This window comes from Podarcis tiliguerta, assembly GCF_965153285.1.
Source record: "Podarcis tiliguerta genome assembly, chromosome: 10".
Classification (NCBI taxonomy): domain Eukaryota; kingdom Metazoa; phylum Chordata; class Lepidosauria; order Squamata; family Lacertidae; genus Podarcis; species Podarcis tiliguerta.
In genome coordinates, this window is record NC_139543.1 from 48876421 (window position 1) to 48895539 (window position 19119).

General features: G+C 41.6%; 1 protein-coding gene across 4 annotated transcripts in view; it reads left to right on the forward strand.

Annotated features, from left to right (window-relative positions):
• SYN3 (synapsin III) overlaps positions 1 to 19119 on the forward strand; it is a 194613-nt gene that overhangs the window by 22604 nt on the left and 152890 nt on the right. For 3 of the 4 annotated variants that reach the window (XM_083400762.1, XM_083400759.1, XM_083400760.1), the window contains exons 2-4: positions 8641 to 9108; positions 17092 to 17149; positions 18845 to 18936. In XM_083400762.1, the coding sequence (XP_083256888.1) occupies positions 8795 to 9108; positions 17092 to 17149; positions 18845 to 18936 (464 nt within the window). In that variant the 5' untranslated portion in view covers positions 8641 to 8794. Of the gene's footprint in view, positions 1 to 4749; positions 4865 to 8640; positions 9109 to 17091; positions 17150 to 18844; positions 18937 to 19119 lie in introns of those variants that run through there. The other variant, XM_083400761.1, reaches the window with a different exon arrangement.

Here is a 19119-nt window from a genome sequence, read left to right on the forward strand (position 1 = left end):
AGTATAGGTCCTGTTGGCCACGAGATTGCTGTACAGCTGTTTGAGAGGAGAAGGAGTCAGCATTCTGCAACGTCTCAGTACTGTCTCAGGAATAGCCTCTATAGTACTATTGGCCACACATATAAGAAGAATGAAGTGGGAATGCAATGGTATAATTCTGAAAGTGTCTCATGATCTATTCTATTTTGCCACATTAAAAAAAATAAAACTGTCTAGGAGCAGAAAAGTAGCACAGCAAAGGTCAGGCTGGAGAATAATCTCTCCCTTAGGTGCTTTTTGGTGCTTTGTTCTTTTACATGCTGAATGGCTTTTTTTTTAACATGGGAAATCTCTCAGGTCCGCAGTCTAAAGTGGTACAGCCCACTCTGCACACCCTGGCATAGTACCACCACATTTTTCTGCTGAGTGTATAGACCAGGCCATAGCTGCTTAATCGAGCAACAAAAATGTATAAGTCACTCATTCTTGACAGGGCACCTTTGGCACAATAGTTCTGTGAGGGCACCAAGCCTATAATTCTTATTAAACTACAACTCCCAAGATTATATAGGGAAGAATGGATGACGTTCAAGCCAGTTTTAGGCTGTAATACAGAGATGCCTCAAGAGGCTTGATGTGGTTTGCAGGTAGCACTGAAGAACAATGTTACAATCTCTATGTGGTATTCCTCTGAATAGAAGAAGCAGTTTGACTTCTGTATGAGGTAAAGAGAATGGAAGGGACCCCCCACCCACCCGGAATTGGCCATGAAGGATAACCTGATTTACCCTCTGCAGTGTTAATAATTTAGACAAACCTTTCAATGGCAGTGTTGCATGCTGCTTCCCTGCAAGCTCCAGTTTATGTTATGCATTATAATTACTTTATTTGTTTCACAGTAATGGTTCCTGAAAAGCTAGTAACATGTGCCCATCTGCCAAAGCTTATCTCTGATTCCATTTATTATTTCTCACTTCTGTTTGTTCTGTTCTTCTCCGCTTGCTGGTGGCAAAACACACACAGGATCCATCTCAACAGAAAATGCTGTTCACACAGGACCCAGATTATCTGAGGGTGGGAATTACCTGAGCTAGGAGGCCCAAGGGGGCCCATAACCATGACTAAACCAGGGGCAGGGAACCTCAGGCTTGGGGGCCAAACACAGCCAAGTCTCTTGAAACTCTACCCAGCCAGCACCCCTTTTGCTCCAACCCTGCCCACCACTGGCATGTGACCCCAGGAAAGTCACCCTGGGCTGAAAAATATTCACTGCCCTTTGTCTAAATTGTAGACCATGCTTGAGGATACAGTGGTGCCCCGCAAGACGAATGCCTCGCAAGACGGAAAACCCGCTAGACGAAAGGGTTTTCCGTTTTGGAGGTGCTTCGCAAAACGAATTGCTATGGGCTTGCTTCGCAAGACGAAAATGTCTTGCGAGTTCCTGCAATTTTTTTTCGCTCCCCACCCCCTTTTTCTAAGGCACTAAGCTGCTAATAGCCTTTTAGCAGCTAATCCGGTAATTCCTTAAGCCTTTAATAGCCGCTAATAGCCGCTAAACCGCTAATAGCGTTAATCCGCTAATCCGCTAATGGGGTTGCTTCGCAAGACGAAAAAACCGCTAGACAAAGAGACTCGCGGAACGAATTAATTTCGTCTTGCGAGGCACCACTGTACTTAAGCAGATTCATTTTCCTATATCTGCATTTTGGATCTATCTACCTATTTACACAAATATTTATATCCCACACTTCTAGTGCTTATGCGCCACATAAAATCAATTACAAAGTATCATAATGTTCCAAAAACACAATATTAAAAAAATAGATACAATATAAACAGAGACAGATGCAACAAACGAAGGCATTAGATTTAATACCTATCCAGAAAAGCCTGCCTAAAAAAGTTTTTTTGAAGTACAGAAAATTCACTAGTGGAGTCTCACAAGGCAAAGAATGCCACAATTTAGGTGGGATCACAGAAAACACCCTTGATCTCCTCCCCACCAACCAAGACTCCACCATAGCTAGGCCACAGAGGAGGACCCTTTTGTCAGAAGAATTTAGGGCCCAAACAAGCTGATATATGTATGGAATGTCCAGAGCTTGTGAGATATGCTGGAGCCAATCAGAAGTAGTGCCCGAACAGAATGAAAGCCTGCAATCCAGTACCTACTTAACTGGGAGTAAACCCACTGAACTCAGTGGTATTTTTTTCTGCATAGATATGTACAGGAAAACAGCCTGGTAATACAAGAAACTGTAGGCCTTGCAGTCTGAGAGACTTGAGAAATGTGGGTCCCCTACAGGCAGAGGGGATGGGTTGGCCCAGTGTGGGAGCTGACTGGCAACAGGAAAGAGGGATAAGCACCATAATAAGAAGCGACACTGACATCCCAGGGACTGTGAGTTGGGGCTGCGTATAGGTTTATGGGCATCAGAAGGTATGTGAGTAAATAAGCTAGGCCTCTAGCATCATTGCGCACTGAAGAAAATTCATGTCATTATATCCCAGGAACAAGGAAGAATTCCTAAAGGGCATTTCTTAACATATATTTAAGTCTATAATATTATGTATTGATATATATATATATATTTGCCATACTGCGGTTTACGCCTGTAAATACCTAAATCAGGCAGCCAGAAACATAAGGAGCTTAAACAAGAAGGGGGGGGGAGCTAAAGAGCACTGATCAATCCTCCACCCCACCCCCAAACTTGCCAAAAAATGTCAAGAGATTATTGGGTAGGCGGAGGGTGGGGGCTGGGTTAGAAATGGATACCAGGCCTAGAGAAATTATGTCCAGGGTACTCTTGTCTACCCTACCCTACCCAGGGCTGCTTCCAGAGGCCTCCACCATGTAAGGTGCGATAGCTAGGTGGAAAAATAAAATGCTTTATTGTCTTACATAAGTGAATATCCTACCTGCCTATATAATAGCTCAAATATATGTGTGCTAATTTCATTGGGGGTATACTTTTCCCTAGGGATTTGAAGAAAGATATAGACTTTCCATTCTCATGAAAGACTATACAGTAATAGCCAAAGCTGTTGGTAGGATTGTGAATGTATTCATTCAAATGCTAAATGCTCTGTAATATGGCTAATGGCTTCCAACCAATGGTCTCCTCAGTCCAGCCCACTTTTGTGACCTCTCCTTTATCTTTATTAGCAAGGCTACAAGAGGGAAGTGGTTGTTTACTGGTTTAGGCAGCAAAGTTGTAGCTTATAATAAAACAAACCCCAGGTACTTGTAATGAAACTTTGCTCCCATTCATTCCCCATTACCTTCAACTCCCTTTTTCTTGTTCTCTATTGTGTTTTTTCCTTCACTTCCTTCTTATCCTTCCTTGTCTCTCCCCTTGCAACACACACACTTTTCAAAATTTAAATTGTGAGTTCCTTGGGGCAGAGAGAGTTGTTTGTGTGTGTGTGTGTGTTCCCCCAACTTTTATGTATACCGTCTTATTGTGAGCATGTGGCGATTTACAGATTAAAGGAGGACATAAATCATAGCATTTCCAGATCAGCTATCAACATCTTTTTACTCAGTGAAAAAATTATGCAGCTTCTAACTTGAATGTTGCAGATTGCCATTTCTCCTGTGCTGCAAACCACTTTTGAAATTGAGACTTTTTTGCAAGCAGTTTTTGATGTAGCTTGGAGGACAGCTGCTCAAAGAAAAAATGCTCATTCCACTAAGTATGTTCAAACCGTGGGGCGAATTTTCTTTTGTCTTACTTGCTTTTCATAGTCATCCCCACCATGAGATGAGTACATGTTCCCAATTTACAGGTGGAAAACTGAGGCAGGCAAACCTGAGGCCATGTATTGAACCTTCAACCTTGTCAGCCTAAGTCTAATGTTCTTGCACAGCCATTTTCAAATTAAATAGGACTATGGAAAGAGCCTGTACATGATAAGGCTGTGAACTATCCTCATGGGGGAAATGATGTCATGATAAATTTTGTCACCTAAAAATGGGCATGTGCCTGGTAACTCTCTGATCAAATTTCCAGGCATTCAACACCAATGGAAGCTTCCCTCCAGGGACTAATAACAGCTTTGAGAGTGTGGGTTTTTGTTGTACAGTGCTACTTCAGGTTACAGACTCCGCTAACCCGGAAGTAGTACCTCAGGTTAACAACTTTACCTCAGGATGAGAACAGAAATCGTGCAGTGTCGGCACGGCAGCAGCGGGAGGCCCCATAGCTGAAGTGGTACCTCAGGTCAGGCCCAGGCGGGGGGGGGGGGGCATGTGGGCCACTAGGCCCGGGCCTCCAATTCCAAAGGGGGCCTCACTCAGCATATTCACAACCACAGGGGATTTATAAGACTTCAGTTATCCCCAGGGTAAAAAAGGGGGGGCATATTATCTACCTGGCCCAGGCCTCTGCCTGGCTCTGCAAGGCCCTGCCTCAGGTTAAGAACAGTTTCAGGTTAAGAACGGACCTCTGGAACAAATGAAGTTCATAATCAGAGGTACCACTGTTATTTTGGTATGGTTGGCATATGCCACATCCCACCCCTGACAGCAGCTGTTTACATTCTTTAAAAGAAGCACATTTGTTGCTTTCATGAAATTAACATAACACATCATTTGAACCACATAACTATTCAAATGAGTTCAGCCTGCTGGATGAAATATCAAAGACTTTCAAGTATGCTTAAATCCCAGAGTAGTTAAATCCTTTACGGAGAGCAGTTTTTTAATTAATGGTGTCTCGGAATCCTCTTTGTGAAGGAATCTGAATTGCTGTTTGGTCCAAGTCCAGTTTAAGATCCCTAAGGAGGGAGACCAGGAGCCTTGAAGTTACCTACCAACAGTTAGTACCTGGTTAGCTGACTTACTAGGCACATGACACCTGGTTACAGACTTCCACACTGTGTATGTATTGTATTTCCATGTAAAAATAAGAATAATTTTAAAATATGCATTTATACATATAGAATAGCATATGGAAGCAAATCCATTACTTCTTTTTTATCAGTGAATTTACTATGGGGGGGGAGGGTATTAATGTTCACCCTGTTTTTTATTGGATTTCTGTAGCAGGATGAGACACAATTCATTAAGAGTAAAACTGTAAATTAGAAGGAACCATACACTATAACCATGTTAACATAAGCACATAAAAAGAACGTGCTGGACCAAGCCAGCATTCTAGTACAGCATTCTGTTCTCCCAGAGGCCAACCAAACTGTATGAAATAGTCAGCCCAGCAGCTGGGATATAATAAAGACAAAAAAGAAACTTTAGGAGAACAAGGCCAGAGGATTGTTCAATCAGAGTCCTTTCTGATGCCTCAAAAATTGACCTGGACATTTTCTTTCTCAATGGGTTAATGAACCTGGGGGAAGCAGCTGGTTTTATACAATGGTGTAATGTGTCCTTCCTACAAAAAAAGCAACAGAAAAGTCACCTGCAAGCTTAATTCGCACAAGGCTTCAATGTAGTAATTTGTTCTTAGTGATACATTCCTAGGGGCTAATGGCTGCTGGGTATGGTCTGAAGGCACAGGAGGTCACCATCTTGCTAAGTAGGTCAGAGCCTGGGGCAGTGCCTGAATGGTGACCGCCTAGGAACCAGATGTATGCTTCCTTTGGTTCCATGATGGAAGAAAGATGGAATATAAACATAAGAAAATGCATGGTGACAAATGGTGAATCATAGTAACTGGACAGGCACTGGAACTGACAGGTGGCAGCAGATTAAAAACAAATCCTAATAATAATAATAAGAACAACAACAACAACATCCCATGAACTTTATTGGCTCAAGTGGCCATTTTTATCACAACTAGTATAAACGTTTTTGAAAATTGAGTTGACGGAAGATACAGTTGGTACCCAGAGATGGACCAAATGCCAAAAGTGCATCTCCAGTTTGATCATTCTCACACTAGAAAAAAATGTTGAAAAAATGTTGACCATTGATCTGGCCCAGCATCATCATCATCATAATAATAATAATAATAATAACAATAATTTATTTATATACCGCCCTCCCCAGCCGAAGCCGAGCTCAGAGTGGCTAACAACAATAAAAGTAACACAGTTTACATGTTAGTTCTTATGGATTATTTCCAAAGTTAGTCAGACATTTCAATAGGTCAGCTCTGAGTAGAACTTATTTGGATACCACCCTATGTCTACAATGGCAGAATTATATGAAAAACTGATCCAGATTTAACAATATTCAGTACATTAGGATCCGTGGGGAGGGCAATCCTGGTATAGTAGAGAAACTGGCCTTAGATGAAGTGCATCTTCTGAGGCCAATTCAGTCCATCTTATGATTGTTTAAATTATGAATGGGAGAGTGGTCCATGACACGTGCACTTTGTACATGCATACATTGGGAGCACATTCCTATAGTGACTGTGTATTTATGTAGTGCACACACAGATGTTAGTATCAAAGTCTGGCTGTCACAGTTAGCATTCAGTAGTTCAATATGCTCAGTTTCAACAAATCAGGTATAAACCTTCCAGCTTTATCTTGAGAGAAACCCACTGTTGAAAAAAACATGTTTGACCACTGATCTGTAATTGGTGCTTACTAGCATTCATTGTTTGGAGATTTGGCATGTGTTTATAAAATTTTCATGTTGTTGATCTTTTATTAATAGTATTATATAAGATTTGTATATTTACAAAAAATAATCATCAGATTTGTACTAAGGCTCTTCACAAGATTATAATACATGAAGGCACTCTCAGACAGGATATTTTGTACAAGCACAACACATTTCGCTTAGCCTGCTGCCTTTTCTCATCTTCTTTGTAGGGTACAAATTTGGGCTGCCTTTTGCGGAGGTGGCCATTTTAGCTCCATAGCAAGAAAACAGCTCAGTTTAACCCTGGCTTTAAAAACATGGATCTGTTGTGACAGCTATAAAAACACATGGTAGAGAGAGCCTTGAGATGATGTGAGAAGAGTTCTATTTTATATACATCAGAGCACAGGGCAGGCTGAGACTAGAAAAGCTCTCCTCTGTTGTGAGAGAACCAGCAAGTTGCTTTCCAACTGTTCCCATAGGCATTTTTATATCACAGCGGATCCTTAATGCATCTTGCCAGGCCCTGCGAATTAAATACACCCAGCTTATTTTATTCAGATCAGTGCACTTCAAAGCCATATCTCTCTCAGTAGAGGAAGGCTCTGCTCTATTAATGCCAGTCATGATGCCATATAGTCTCCTGTCATTTAGTGGGAGACTAGACTTTTGCAAACACATATGACATCATGTACCATCAGGCCTAGGGCTGGGGGAGAAATTTGATTCAATTTGCATTTAAAGGCGAATCCACCTAATTTGCACTTTCCAAAACAATACGAGAAATGAAACACAGCCAGCCTTTGAAATCTGTACTTCTCTTTGCAAAAATTTGTATATTGGGGGAAATTTGATACAAACGTGTATATTAGAAGTGTACACTAAAATGCTGATGCATTTCCACAAGAACCATTTTATAAAAAACAAACAAACCACAAATGTTGAGAAACTGAATTTAAGGCAGGAAAAATGAGAAGCTGAGAGAAGCCGATACTCATAGATTTGCCCATCTCTCATTAGATCCCAGAACTAGACTACAGAAAAGTGGGGGAGAGAAATAGACAAACCAAAGAACCCCATTATTTTCAGGGCTTCAAAAAGAAAAGAGCCAGACCACTCTCGTGGCATTATTCAGTAAATCTGTAGTTTTTATTTTCCATCTCTGCCCTCAGTTTGCACTGACGTCACCTGCCTTCATTTGAATCTTTGATAGAGGAGGAATGCCTGTGACATTTATGCTCAGACTTAATCTTAATGATGGCGGAGGTGTTTGCGTCAAGAATGTGCAAAGGCAGGCTTTCATTTGAAAGGCCTTTACTGCAGGGGAAGGGGGAAATAAGTAATATGTTGCACAGGAAGACTTTGAAGATGGAGATGGCTTCTGTAATTTCCAAGGATTAGCACTGGATTTATTTCCCCAGCGTTGCAGGCTTTTGCTGAGCTGCCTCTGGCTCCCCTGATAAGCAGGCATCACAAAAGGCCTTTGCAACCCATGGAGTTGCCATGATAAGACTCTGCCTTGGTCAGGCGACAAGCCATGTGATTGTTCCCATTGCCAGAAAGAATAGCATTGTGAAATTCAAAATTATAAATCACAGTTTTAATATCCAAAGGGTCTCTTTTTCAAACAAAGGGACATGATGTGCAATGCCAGCGCTGACAATCCTTTCCCGTTTCAAAGTTGGGCTTTTGATGCCCCTTGCGACATCTCTAGAGTGTATCATAAACTATCAAGCTGTCATAGAAATATCATGGACAACTATGTATAGTCTCAGGGCTAGGGCTGCCCAACTGCTCCCACAAACATGTTGGACTCCATCAACATGTGGCCTGCCTCCATCAACTTTTGTGGCCTGCCTGGCATTACGCTGTACTGTTTTTAACACTTGATTGGGAGCCGCCCAGAGTGGCTGGGGAAACTCAGCCAGATGGGCGGGGTATAAATTATTATTATTATTATTATTATTATTATTATTATTATTATTATTATTATTATTATTAAAGCAGGGGTTGCCTTGTGTAGTTTTTCATGAATTGGTTATGGATAGGGATCCAATCAAATGAGCTGAGTTTTACTGTGGTTTTTTTGTGTGTGTGTTTTACAGGTAAAACTATCTTGAGGAAATCAAGTGTCTTCCTCCCCAGTGTACAACTGGTGACAGAACATCTCTTCCAACAAGGCAGCAAGAACCCCAAAGGCTCTTTAGACTCTTCCACTGTGTTGTTTTGTCTTACCTGGGTATTCGGGAAACAGCTACAATGAATTTCCTGCGAAGGCGCCTCTCAGATAGTAGTTTTGTGGCCAACTTGCCAAATGGTTACATGATGGACCTTCAGCGTCCCGATAATTCCACCAGCAATCCTGTTTCCCCAGCAACAGAGAGGAGGCAGCAGCCTGTACAGCAACCTGCTTCTGTTTCTTCTGGTACCAGCATCTTTAGTTCCATCTCCAGTGCCATGAAGCAGACCACGCAAGCAGCTGCGGGGCTCATGGAACACACACCAAGCCCTACCCCTGTAGTCCAGCAGAAACCCCAAATCCTATTGGTAATTGACGATCCGCACACTGATTGGTAAGTACCCATACTTTCTTACAGAGGTAGACAACACAATGAATTCCAGATATTTGTTAGTCTACAACTTCCATCATCCATGAGCACTGGCCATGATGGCTGGGGCTGATGGGATTTGGGTTTTATTACTGTCAGGTGGTATATAAATGTTGTTAAATAAAATAGGATTGATTTCCCTTCTTTTTCTGTAACGGGGATGGGGTCCAATACCACCTGCTGTTTTCTCAACTAACCTGCTTCTGTGTGAATTTTATGCCTCCTGTAATGGCAACAGAGGAACGCTAGATGTCAGAATCTCATCACTGCTTCTCCTGAGGAACTCCAGATAGAGCTGTACAATAAATGTATTATAGAAATATGACACTATAGTGTTCAGGATTCTGACTGAGTTTGGCAATGGTTGGAAGTAATTAGAGTACAGGCTGTATTTAGTGATTCAGTATTGCAAATTAAAACCTAAACTCACGTTTTCTCTCTTAATGGACCTCCGTGCCTGTTGCCACCCATGCAGAACTAATTCCACAGTCTTCTTTAGCCACAAGCAAGAAGTCATTGGCATTCCTGCTTGTGACTTTTAGTCCTAGAGGAAACTAACGAATGGAATGCCCCCCATCTCCAGCTCCATTGTTTTTTCTAGAGTAAACATTTCATTCACAGCTTTTCTTCATGGTTGATAGTCTTCCCAGAACATGCAAACATTCACACATTTCAATAGCTTGTTGCATCCAGACCAGAAGTTTTTTCAACCTGTATCTGACAGCACAGAAAGAGTGATGTCAGAACCACACGTCTCAACCTGTCAATGTTCAGAGTTCCACTTCCTAGGGGACCCCCCCCCCCAAAAAAAAGCTTTATTTAAATAACAAGGTATAAAGAGCCTTGGCTCCAGATATGGATATGCAGCAAAGGGCTTTATTCCAAAAGTTGTGCACATGTACCTGGTTCTGCCTGTGCACCAGTCAAATGCTCAGCTTTTAATAATCTAGGGTACTGTTCATTCCCCCTCCCCAGAGGGATACACCAGGCAATCAAAGCTAGTCAAGATCGAAGTGACAACCATGAAACTGAATCTATGTATCCAGGGCCCAGTCCTTCAGCAGGAGCTACACATGCATCTCCAGGAGTCATTATGACGACCCAATCTTGAGTAGTATATTCACAAACACCTGCAAGCCATGTGGTTGGTTCAGAAATGAATCAACAGGAAGCATGAGCAGATGAGCTTCTTTGCACATGTAAGTCATGTGCTCAAACTTTTATCGGGTCAGAACATCTGTGATTGGACTGGAGGACAACAGTCTTGAACTGTACAACTTTCCAGCCATTTCCCCGTGCTTCTTTTGTATAATCAACAGAGCTGGAAGGCTCATCTAGTCCAACCCCCTGCTGAAGCCTGCCACTTAGAGCATCCAATACTACTGCAACATCCCCATCAACAGAGCATTTAAATGCATCCTCAATATGTGTGCCATCGCACCCCTTTTCTCAGCCATATAACAACAAACTAGATTTCAGGCTTTTTTGTAATCCCATGCAACTAATTCCAAATGCCAGGAGATTTAGGCACCACCTGCACTATACATTTAAAGCAGGAGCATACCGCCTTAAAAATCATGGCTTTTCCAAAAGAATCTTTGGAATTGGTTTTGTTAGGGATGCAGTCCCCAGGATTCTTTGGGGGAAGCCGTGACTGTTTAGAGAAGTAAGATACTGCTTTAATTGTACAGTGCAGGTGGAGCCTTTTCTTCTTCTTCCTCCAACAGTATCCCATTGGGCTGTGTAGCAGCAAGCCACTTCTGAGATGCAAGGGATATTCAGAAGCAGTTTGTACTGAAACATAAAGCTGGTGCGCTGCCCTTGAATACAAATCACAACTACCTCTGGGTGCACATGAGTCCTCGGAAGTGAGGTGATTGGTGCTTTAGTTCCAAGGCAGTTTGTGCTATGTGCCTGGTTGGAAATAGATTTGTGGCAGGGCGCTTGTGGCACTCCTTAAATAAAGAATAACCTAGTTTTAGGAGCTCTGTGGATTGCTTGGCTCAGGAAGAGGGATGCACCATGTGCCAGAAAAATGGGGACCTGGCTTGTGTGTATGCATGTGCTTCTGTTTGTTTAGGTAGAATTTTGGGAAAGATCCTTTTCTGCTTGTGACAGAAAGAAGAGGGTGTTTGTTCATACTGTAGTGCGTACAGTCTGAGTGCACTTTTGGGTGACAGGTGGGGCAGCCTAGCCAGATTGCTCATTTAGTCTTCTCTTCCTGCTTGTCAAAACAAAGTAGTTTAACTACCTAGAAGGCTGGTGTATCTAGCTGATACTGCAGAAAATTCATTGCTTTTCTCCCTCGGGGATGTGCATTTTTGAAAACTGTTTAACTTCCCAAGGACACCTGTGGAAATGCAGAGTCCACAAACATGGGAAAGGATTGGCTGGTGGGTGGAGAGAAGACTAAAGCAGTGTATTTATTCACAGTATGAGGACATGAGGAAACGGAGTGGCAGAACTCCATGTTACTGTAAGCCAGCCAAATCTGAACACATGACCTCATCCAGGAGGAAAACGTCCCACCTCTGGCAACTTCCTTGCCCAAATCACTTCTAAGTAAAATCATGCTCTTGCTGGAGTGAATTTCTTAAATACAAAGTAGGGCTATATAATGTTAACCCTTTCAGCAGCAAGAAAAGGCTGTGCTCCTTCAGTTTTGGGAGAGAGAGACAGAGAGACAGACAGACAGACAGACAGACAGACAGACAGACAGACAGAGAGAGAGCTGTCTATTGATACCATATCTTGAGACCCAACGTATTACAGAAAATAAATATTTTGCATGCATTGATCAGTTACTCCACCAATCTTCGAAACAAAAGCAGTGTTTTGTCTAAATAATGCTCAGATTATTCCACAGTCACCAGCTGACTTGCTTAATACTCATCCACAACATAATGGCTTTCACATTGTATCATTTACAAATCAAAAGGTTAAAATCAGAGGGACTAAAAAGTGCTTAACTTTGGCTGGATCATTCCCTCAGTTTATACTTAACAATGTGGTTCCAGTGTGAGGTACAATAATACTTTCTGCATGGTGGCCTGGTTTTCATGGAACACTAAATCAAACTATAGTTTTCAATGAATGAGCAAGTGTGTTGGTACACAGTGAAAAATCACAGCTGCTTCACTGTTCCCCAACTCCTGATGCTGCCATGCTATCAGAAGGTAAGCCACCTTGGGCAAAACATTTGATAGCTCCCTTAAGTTACTTTTAATAGTTAAAATCAGAAAATAGAAGCACTGAAATAAGTGTCGCAAAATTCCCATGGGTAAGGTAGGGGTGCTTATACATCCTTAGGTTGCCTCTGAATTCCAGTGAAACCAAAAATTCAAGGCAAATTTGGAGATTCTTGCTTAGGTGTAACACCTAAAAAAGAATTTCCATTAAAGGGGGTGGGTGGAAAGGAGGGAGGATCTTCAAGCCCTGTTGTGATGAAGAATACAAATGCCGCTGCCCCTCATTAGTTTTGGAAGATTGCTAAAGGGTTAACAGCTACACATCCCACATATCCACATTTTGATTGTTTTAAACAGAGGAGAGAGAAAACATGCAGACAAAAGACATTTCCTTCCCATAATAGTTACGTGCAAATTAGACGGTGCAGAGATGCAAAAAGATCATGCAACACTAGGAGATTGAAGAATAATATGGCAGGTGAAATTTACTAATTGTACACTAATATCTGTGATACATGTAGGGGGAATCCTGAGTTATACCACATTACTACATGATGCCTTGGAATCCTTGTAAATACTTAATGTATACCAGTGTTCTGACCCACAAGATTCCAGCAGCAGCAACCCTTCCTGGACTTCCTTTGAAAGAGTCAACAGGAAGACTTGGTTCTCTTGCCATTTTTCATACATAGTAGATTTGAGCTTCTTTTATACTATTAGCATCACTTACAAATAATGTTAACATGGGGGAGAATTCAGAAGTGAAATTCAATGTATGCTGTGGCCGGCCAGGTTTTATAAACACATCAGGAGCAGATTTAAAACAAAGCCAATTTAAGCCCCATGTGTGAAATGCCCTTAGCAGCTCATGCTCCCTTATTACAACATAAATAAAAACAAACTGGCTGCAATCCTGCACAGAGTGAGCTGTATGCAGGATTACAGCAAATGACAGCTGCACAGGGGGGTTGGGTATGAATGAAAACCCTGGACGTCATCCAATTGTGGCAGAGAGTTCAGGTAAGGCTGTCAAAGCGACATGATAAATAACACTTCTCACATAACTGTGTAGTGTTTCACAGGTCTGCTGCTGCCACTTGTATTTATATTTTTGTAGTGTATACTTAAAGCACCTTGGGGATCCAGTCCTCCTGGCAGAAAGGTGACCAAGAAATGTGAAGGATTAGCATTGATGCAAAAATAGACATAAGGGGTCTGGAAAATATTCCCTCCTAGGTTATAAATACAGTCATGCGAGTCAAATTTGGTAGCCTTAATTACTTTAGCAGAGTCTCCTTAAATGTACTGTGTTTAACCCTATAGATTCTTGTTTGGAATGGCCCAGTGACATACTTTCCAACTTTTGACAGATGAAAATAGATACACTCATTTTACACTAAGCAAGCAATTGGGGTTTTTTTTATTTCGTACATTAATATTCCTTATGTATATCATGGAACCCAAGTCAGTGCATGGGGTTCGCAGGTGGTCTCCTTTCCAAGAACTGACCAGTTCCAGACCCATTTAGGTTCAGCGAAGGGGCTTTGTCTTGTGCCTTCAGCAGACAATGCCTAGATTCATAGTGTGTTATTAAGCAAAGTGGCAGATGTTCTGCCCCAAGAATTCTAAAATACTATCTTCGAAAACAGAATTGGATCCAGACGTAGGCTTGTTCACAGTAAGCCCACTGACATGTGCCACTGATATTGCTGGGTCTACTCTAAATCTGAATTTCTTACAGTCTTACAAACCATTTAAATGTTGATACTACAAATCGGCTCATTTGTTATTCTATCATACAACAAATCTTACTTCCTAAATCCAAAAACGAACATTTGCAAAACACACCACAAAGTAGCAAAATTGTAAGAACAATACCAAATAAAGACATGAGTATTAAATCGAGCAAATAGGTCCCTGGGGGTAGATGTGGAGTTGCTTTCCATTAGTTATAAATTTAGTACGCTTCAACTTTTACACAGCTGGTGTGATCAAGAATTCGAGTTTAACACCATTATGTTTTTAAATATCTTTAGGACATATATTCAGGAGCACTTAAATATGGATTAGTTGCACATTAACTTTTCTAACCACAATGGCAGCCTTGTTCAAAGAATCCATCTCCATGTGGTTAACATCGCATGACTTGATAGCAGGGCTGTGCTCAACATGCCCCACACCACAATATGGTGCTGTTGCACTCAGGTCCTGAATGCAGGTTTCCCATTAGGGCAGGGGTGGGAAACCTCAGGCCCAGGGGCCAAATGTGAACCCCCAGACCTTTCTTTCTAGTCCTTGGCACTCATGCCAATGCACACCCCTCACTGCCCCGATTTGTATCCCAAGTTAAGTTTTTTTCCTGGCTGGAGTGGTTGCCTAGCTGGAGGACCAAGATGGATGTGTGTGTTTGTGTGTGTGTGTGTGTGTGTGTGTGTGTGTGTGTGTTGAAACCAATCTACTGTAGAAAGGTGAATTGAACCTTCACTGTACTCTTTTTGGTGCCTGCTAAAAACATTTTTGTTTAACAATCCTATCCAGACATGTAAAGCGGATATGTATTTTGACTTGCAGTTTTATTTTATAATGTGTATTTTAACTGCAGATTTCATTTATGTATTTATTTATATGAATAACAAAAAAATTCAATTTTTAGTGTATAGTTTCTATTTCATATACTCCCCCTTACACATTCCTGCAACTAAGCAGTTATACAAATTCTGATATATGAACAAATAAAATACCTTCATGGAAGTGGCAGAGATTAGGAATGAGCATAGGGAGGGTAAATTTAACATATAAGCAGGGCCAGGAGTGCATTCTCTTCCAACTACGAGAGTGATTGCTGGTGTTTGCTCCAGACTCTTTGCCTGTTGTTTAAAAGACCAAGGTGGTATCCTGGGTGTATATGCCTGTTTGTGAGAGATGGGAAACATAAAATGATGTCAAAATGAAACCAAACACTTAAGATAAAACATTATTGAGAAGATCAGTTGCCTAGGCTTCTGCCTTTCTCTTGAACCACCAGAGAGATATTGTTATAGAAGCCAAAATGATGTTGGCCTGCTTCTGACAGGCCAGAAACGTGACCATAGTTCATAGGTGACTGGAGAAAAGTCTGTGATAACTTAGAGCAAGGATAGCCAATGTGGTGCCCTTCAGGTGTTGTTAGACTCCCGTCATCCCTGACCATTTGGGAATGCTGGCTTGTGTTGACTGCCCTGATTAACACCTGTTGACTGCACCAGCCATCTGGAAGACACCATGTTGGGTACCACAGGCTTAAAGGAAGGCTGGCTCAAAGGAAGGCTGAATATCTTATAATTAAGTGTTTGCAGTTGCAGATGGCATAGCTCCAGGAAATGAGCTGCTTTAGCTGTGGCAGTGCACAGCATTCTGTGCACCCTTTACAACTAAAGTGGATTTATAGGACTGAACACCTGCTAAAATGGTTCGTGGATGTCAGCCATAATGAGAAAACAGGTACAGTTGTAGAGGAAACACGGCAAGGTTTGCTGGGACCCGTGAGTGAACCTGGGCTGACCGTCAGGAAACATGGCCTGATTTATGGATCTCATGTGGCTTTCAAGTTAACCTGTTCCCAAAGTTCATATGGATGGTTTCCATTGAAAACAAGCCTGTAATAAGCATTTCCATGCTGTTGCAACAAACGGATACCCTCTTGCGTGTATCTCTGGCATGCTGTCTGGCCTTAGTAACAGGGGACAGGCCAACAATGCACTAATTTGAATAATGTGTAAAGCAAAATTGTTGCTGCATGTTATACAAAAGCCCTTAAGGAGCATCTGGGAGAGTGGCAGCCAACATTTTGTGGCTGGGATGAATCTGGCTCTGCAGAAGGGCGGAGTGGGGGGGCGGGAAGCAGGGTGGGTAGACCCAAGAGGTCAGGCCCTGGAAAAATATAGAGGAAAAAGATCAATTGTAATACTAGTTTATTTACTGATATGCTTCCTGTTCAGGAATTGTTATTATCTTTGGCGGTCCCAATGAAACAGGATAGATAACTACAAACATGTTTCCCCTCCACAGAAAGAATTCTTACAGCCAAAAACAAATCAGCCCCGAGCACAGATTTTGTAAATGCGTGCTGCCTTTTTTATGCCCATCCATTTACATAGAATCAATTTTGAAAAATCACTTTGGGATTGCAAAATATGACATGGACTTACTCGTGCTTAGAGACCCATTGAAATAACAGCTAACTTAAGTCCCATTGATTCCACGGGACCCCTCTAAGCCTGACTGAGACTGCAGTCCTAACCTCACATATCTGGAAGTAAGCCCCATTGAATTCTACATAGGGATGTGGGGGAATTGCTTCAGTTTGCAAATAACATTCAAAAATGGATTATATTAGGAGGAAAGGTTTGCAAAAATATGCATATCAGTCAAAACTGGATACAAAAATGTTTACTAGGAGAAAGTTGCATTTTCATGAGGATTTTTATTTAGTCAACTTTTTGCAGAAAGGTGAATTTCTGAATTTAAGATTGGAACAATGAGAAACTTGGAGAACAGATACTGACAGATTTGCCCATCCCTACTTCTGAATAGGCATAGTTAGGATTGTACTTTAGTCTGAACCAACCTCTATGTCTGAATTGGCTCCGAAGTTGAGGCTCACGTTTTTCAACATCAAGGAAAAAACAGCCGAACAAAAAAGCAATCAAAAGCATCATTTATATCTATTTAATTCTCTCTCTCTCTCTCTCTCTCTCTCTCTCTCTCGTTTTCTCCATAGGTCTAAATATTTTCAAGGGAAGAAGGTGAATGGGGAATTTGAAATCCGAGTGGAACAGGTTAGTGGGCAATGAAAATCTGTCAAAAATTGGCTCAGGCACGCAACTCAGTACTTGTTTTGCAGGTGCCTGACCATTTCAGCTAGGAGGCAGTTGAAATTAAGGAAGCATTTTGAGCTGGCTTACATCAGATTTAATTTGGTTTTCTGTTATGGTAGTTTATTCATCAAGGCCTGGAGTGTTTTTCCAGGTGCCTGCTGAATCACGCTGCAGATTTTCATACTTTGCTTGCTGTAGGTGAAAACATGGCCTTTCTGAGGGGAGAAAGTTGCTGCTGTTTAAGTTTTTTTTAAAAAAAAGCAAAAATAGTAGAATATTTTAGAAGAAAACGTCTGAACAATTTAACACTTCTGCAAACAACATCACTTCCCACCTGTTTTCTTGTCAGACTCCATTAAGTATGGATGCAAGTATGCAAAGGTGCATCCACAGACACCTTCTCAAGACACCCCAGAACAATTCTGAAATGTATTAACATGTTTGCCTTCTTAATTCTTATAACATCTCAGTTCCCCCTTGGCGCATTCTAATTTTCTACTATGGCCTGCTTTGTGCAGAAGGCACAGAAGGACGAATAGTGTTTCCCCCCTGCAAGTTATTCGCTTTGGAAAAGAAGGCCTTCAGCACTGGTTCTTCTTTTCCATCACCTTCTGTATATGCTCTCACACCACACACCATGGCTACCTTTTGACCTGTTGCTTCTGCTCCTTTCCTGACACGCCAGATTTCACACTTGGCGTGAAAAAAAGTCAGGCTTTCTTTTGAGTTATCTGCTTGGAAAATATACAATTTCTTCCTGGCTCTGCCTTTTTTTATCTCCTAAACTCCCAGCAGTTTTCCAAATGGTATAAACCATTCGCCACCACACCCTAGTACACCTTGTTTATTTGCAAGTTGCAACACAACAGCACATAACTTGAGGACTGTGCCATTCCCCCTATCACTATATAACCCTCTGCATCCCCCACTCCCAAATCTTCCCATTTCCTTGATTTCTTAGAAAGGTTTCTAGGCAAGTAGGCATGAGCCTGATCCCCCTAATTTACAAATCAACTGGTGCTTTCAATACAGAGAAACCAGATGTGTATAAGTATGGTTTTGTGATTTTAGTGCCAGTTACCATCTGTGTGCCTGGGAGAAGGCAGAGTCCAGTAGATCCTCCAAATGTTGTTGGGCTTCAGCTTCCATCAGCACTAGCCAGTACAACCAATGGTAAAGGATTATGGGAGTTGTAGTCCACCAACATCTGCAATGCCACTGATTCCTCATCTCTGATTCAGATCAAACACTTGGGTAAAAATATAATAAACAACAATTGCTTCAGCCCAGTTCCCTCACTTGCTTACATTCTCGCCAATAGCAAATAACAATGTAAAGACACTATCCTGACTAAATAGGCATTTAAGTCCAAGTCAGATGATGTCCTCTTGGGATTTGGTGCTGACCACTCTTAAATCCGCCTTTATTTACAATTACAGTAATGCCAACTCAGGGTTATCAATCATGTTTCATTAATGTTGTACCATAAACAGTTTACATTTGCCAAACAAATCACTACTAATTAAATATGCTGGTAGAAATCTTGTTAAGACAAACATTCCGTTTGAAAGTGAAATCCAGGAATAGGTCAGTTTTATTTCATGTGTTTTCTGCTGTTATCAAATAATCTCATTTATTTTTATTTTTCCACTCTAGGCAGAGTTTTCAGAACTGAACTTGGCTTCATATGTAGGCACTGGCTGTATGGTGGACATGCAAGTCATGAGGAATGGCACCAAAGTGGTCAGGTGATTGAAATTAACTTCTCCCCCTTTACAATTAATCTCAATCTTGTTGCTGTTTTAAAAAAACCAATCTGGGTGGGATTCACCTAATAAACCACATCAGTGGAAGCCCTGCACAAGGACCTCTGCTTGTGCAACAGAGCTTCCCCAGTCCCTCTGCACACTTTCCATGACCCAAGGAGCATT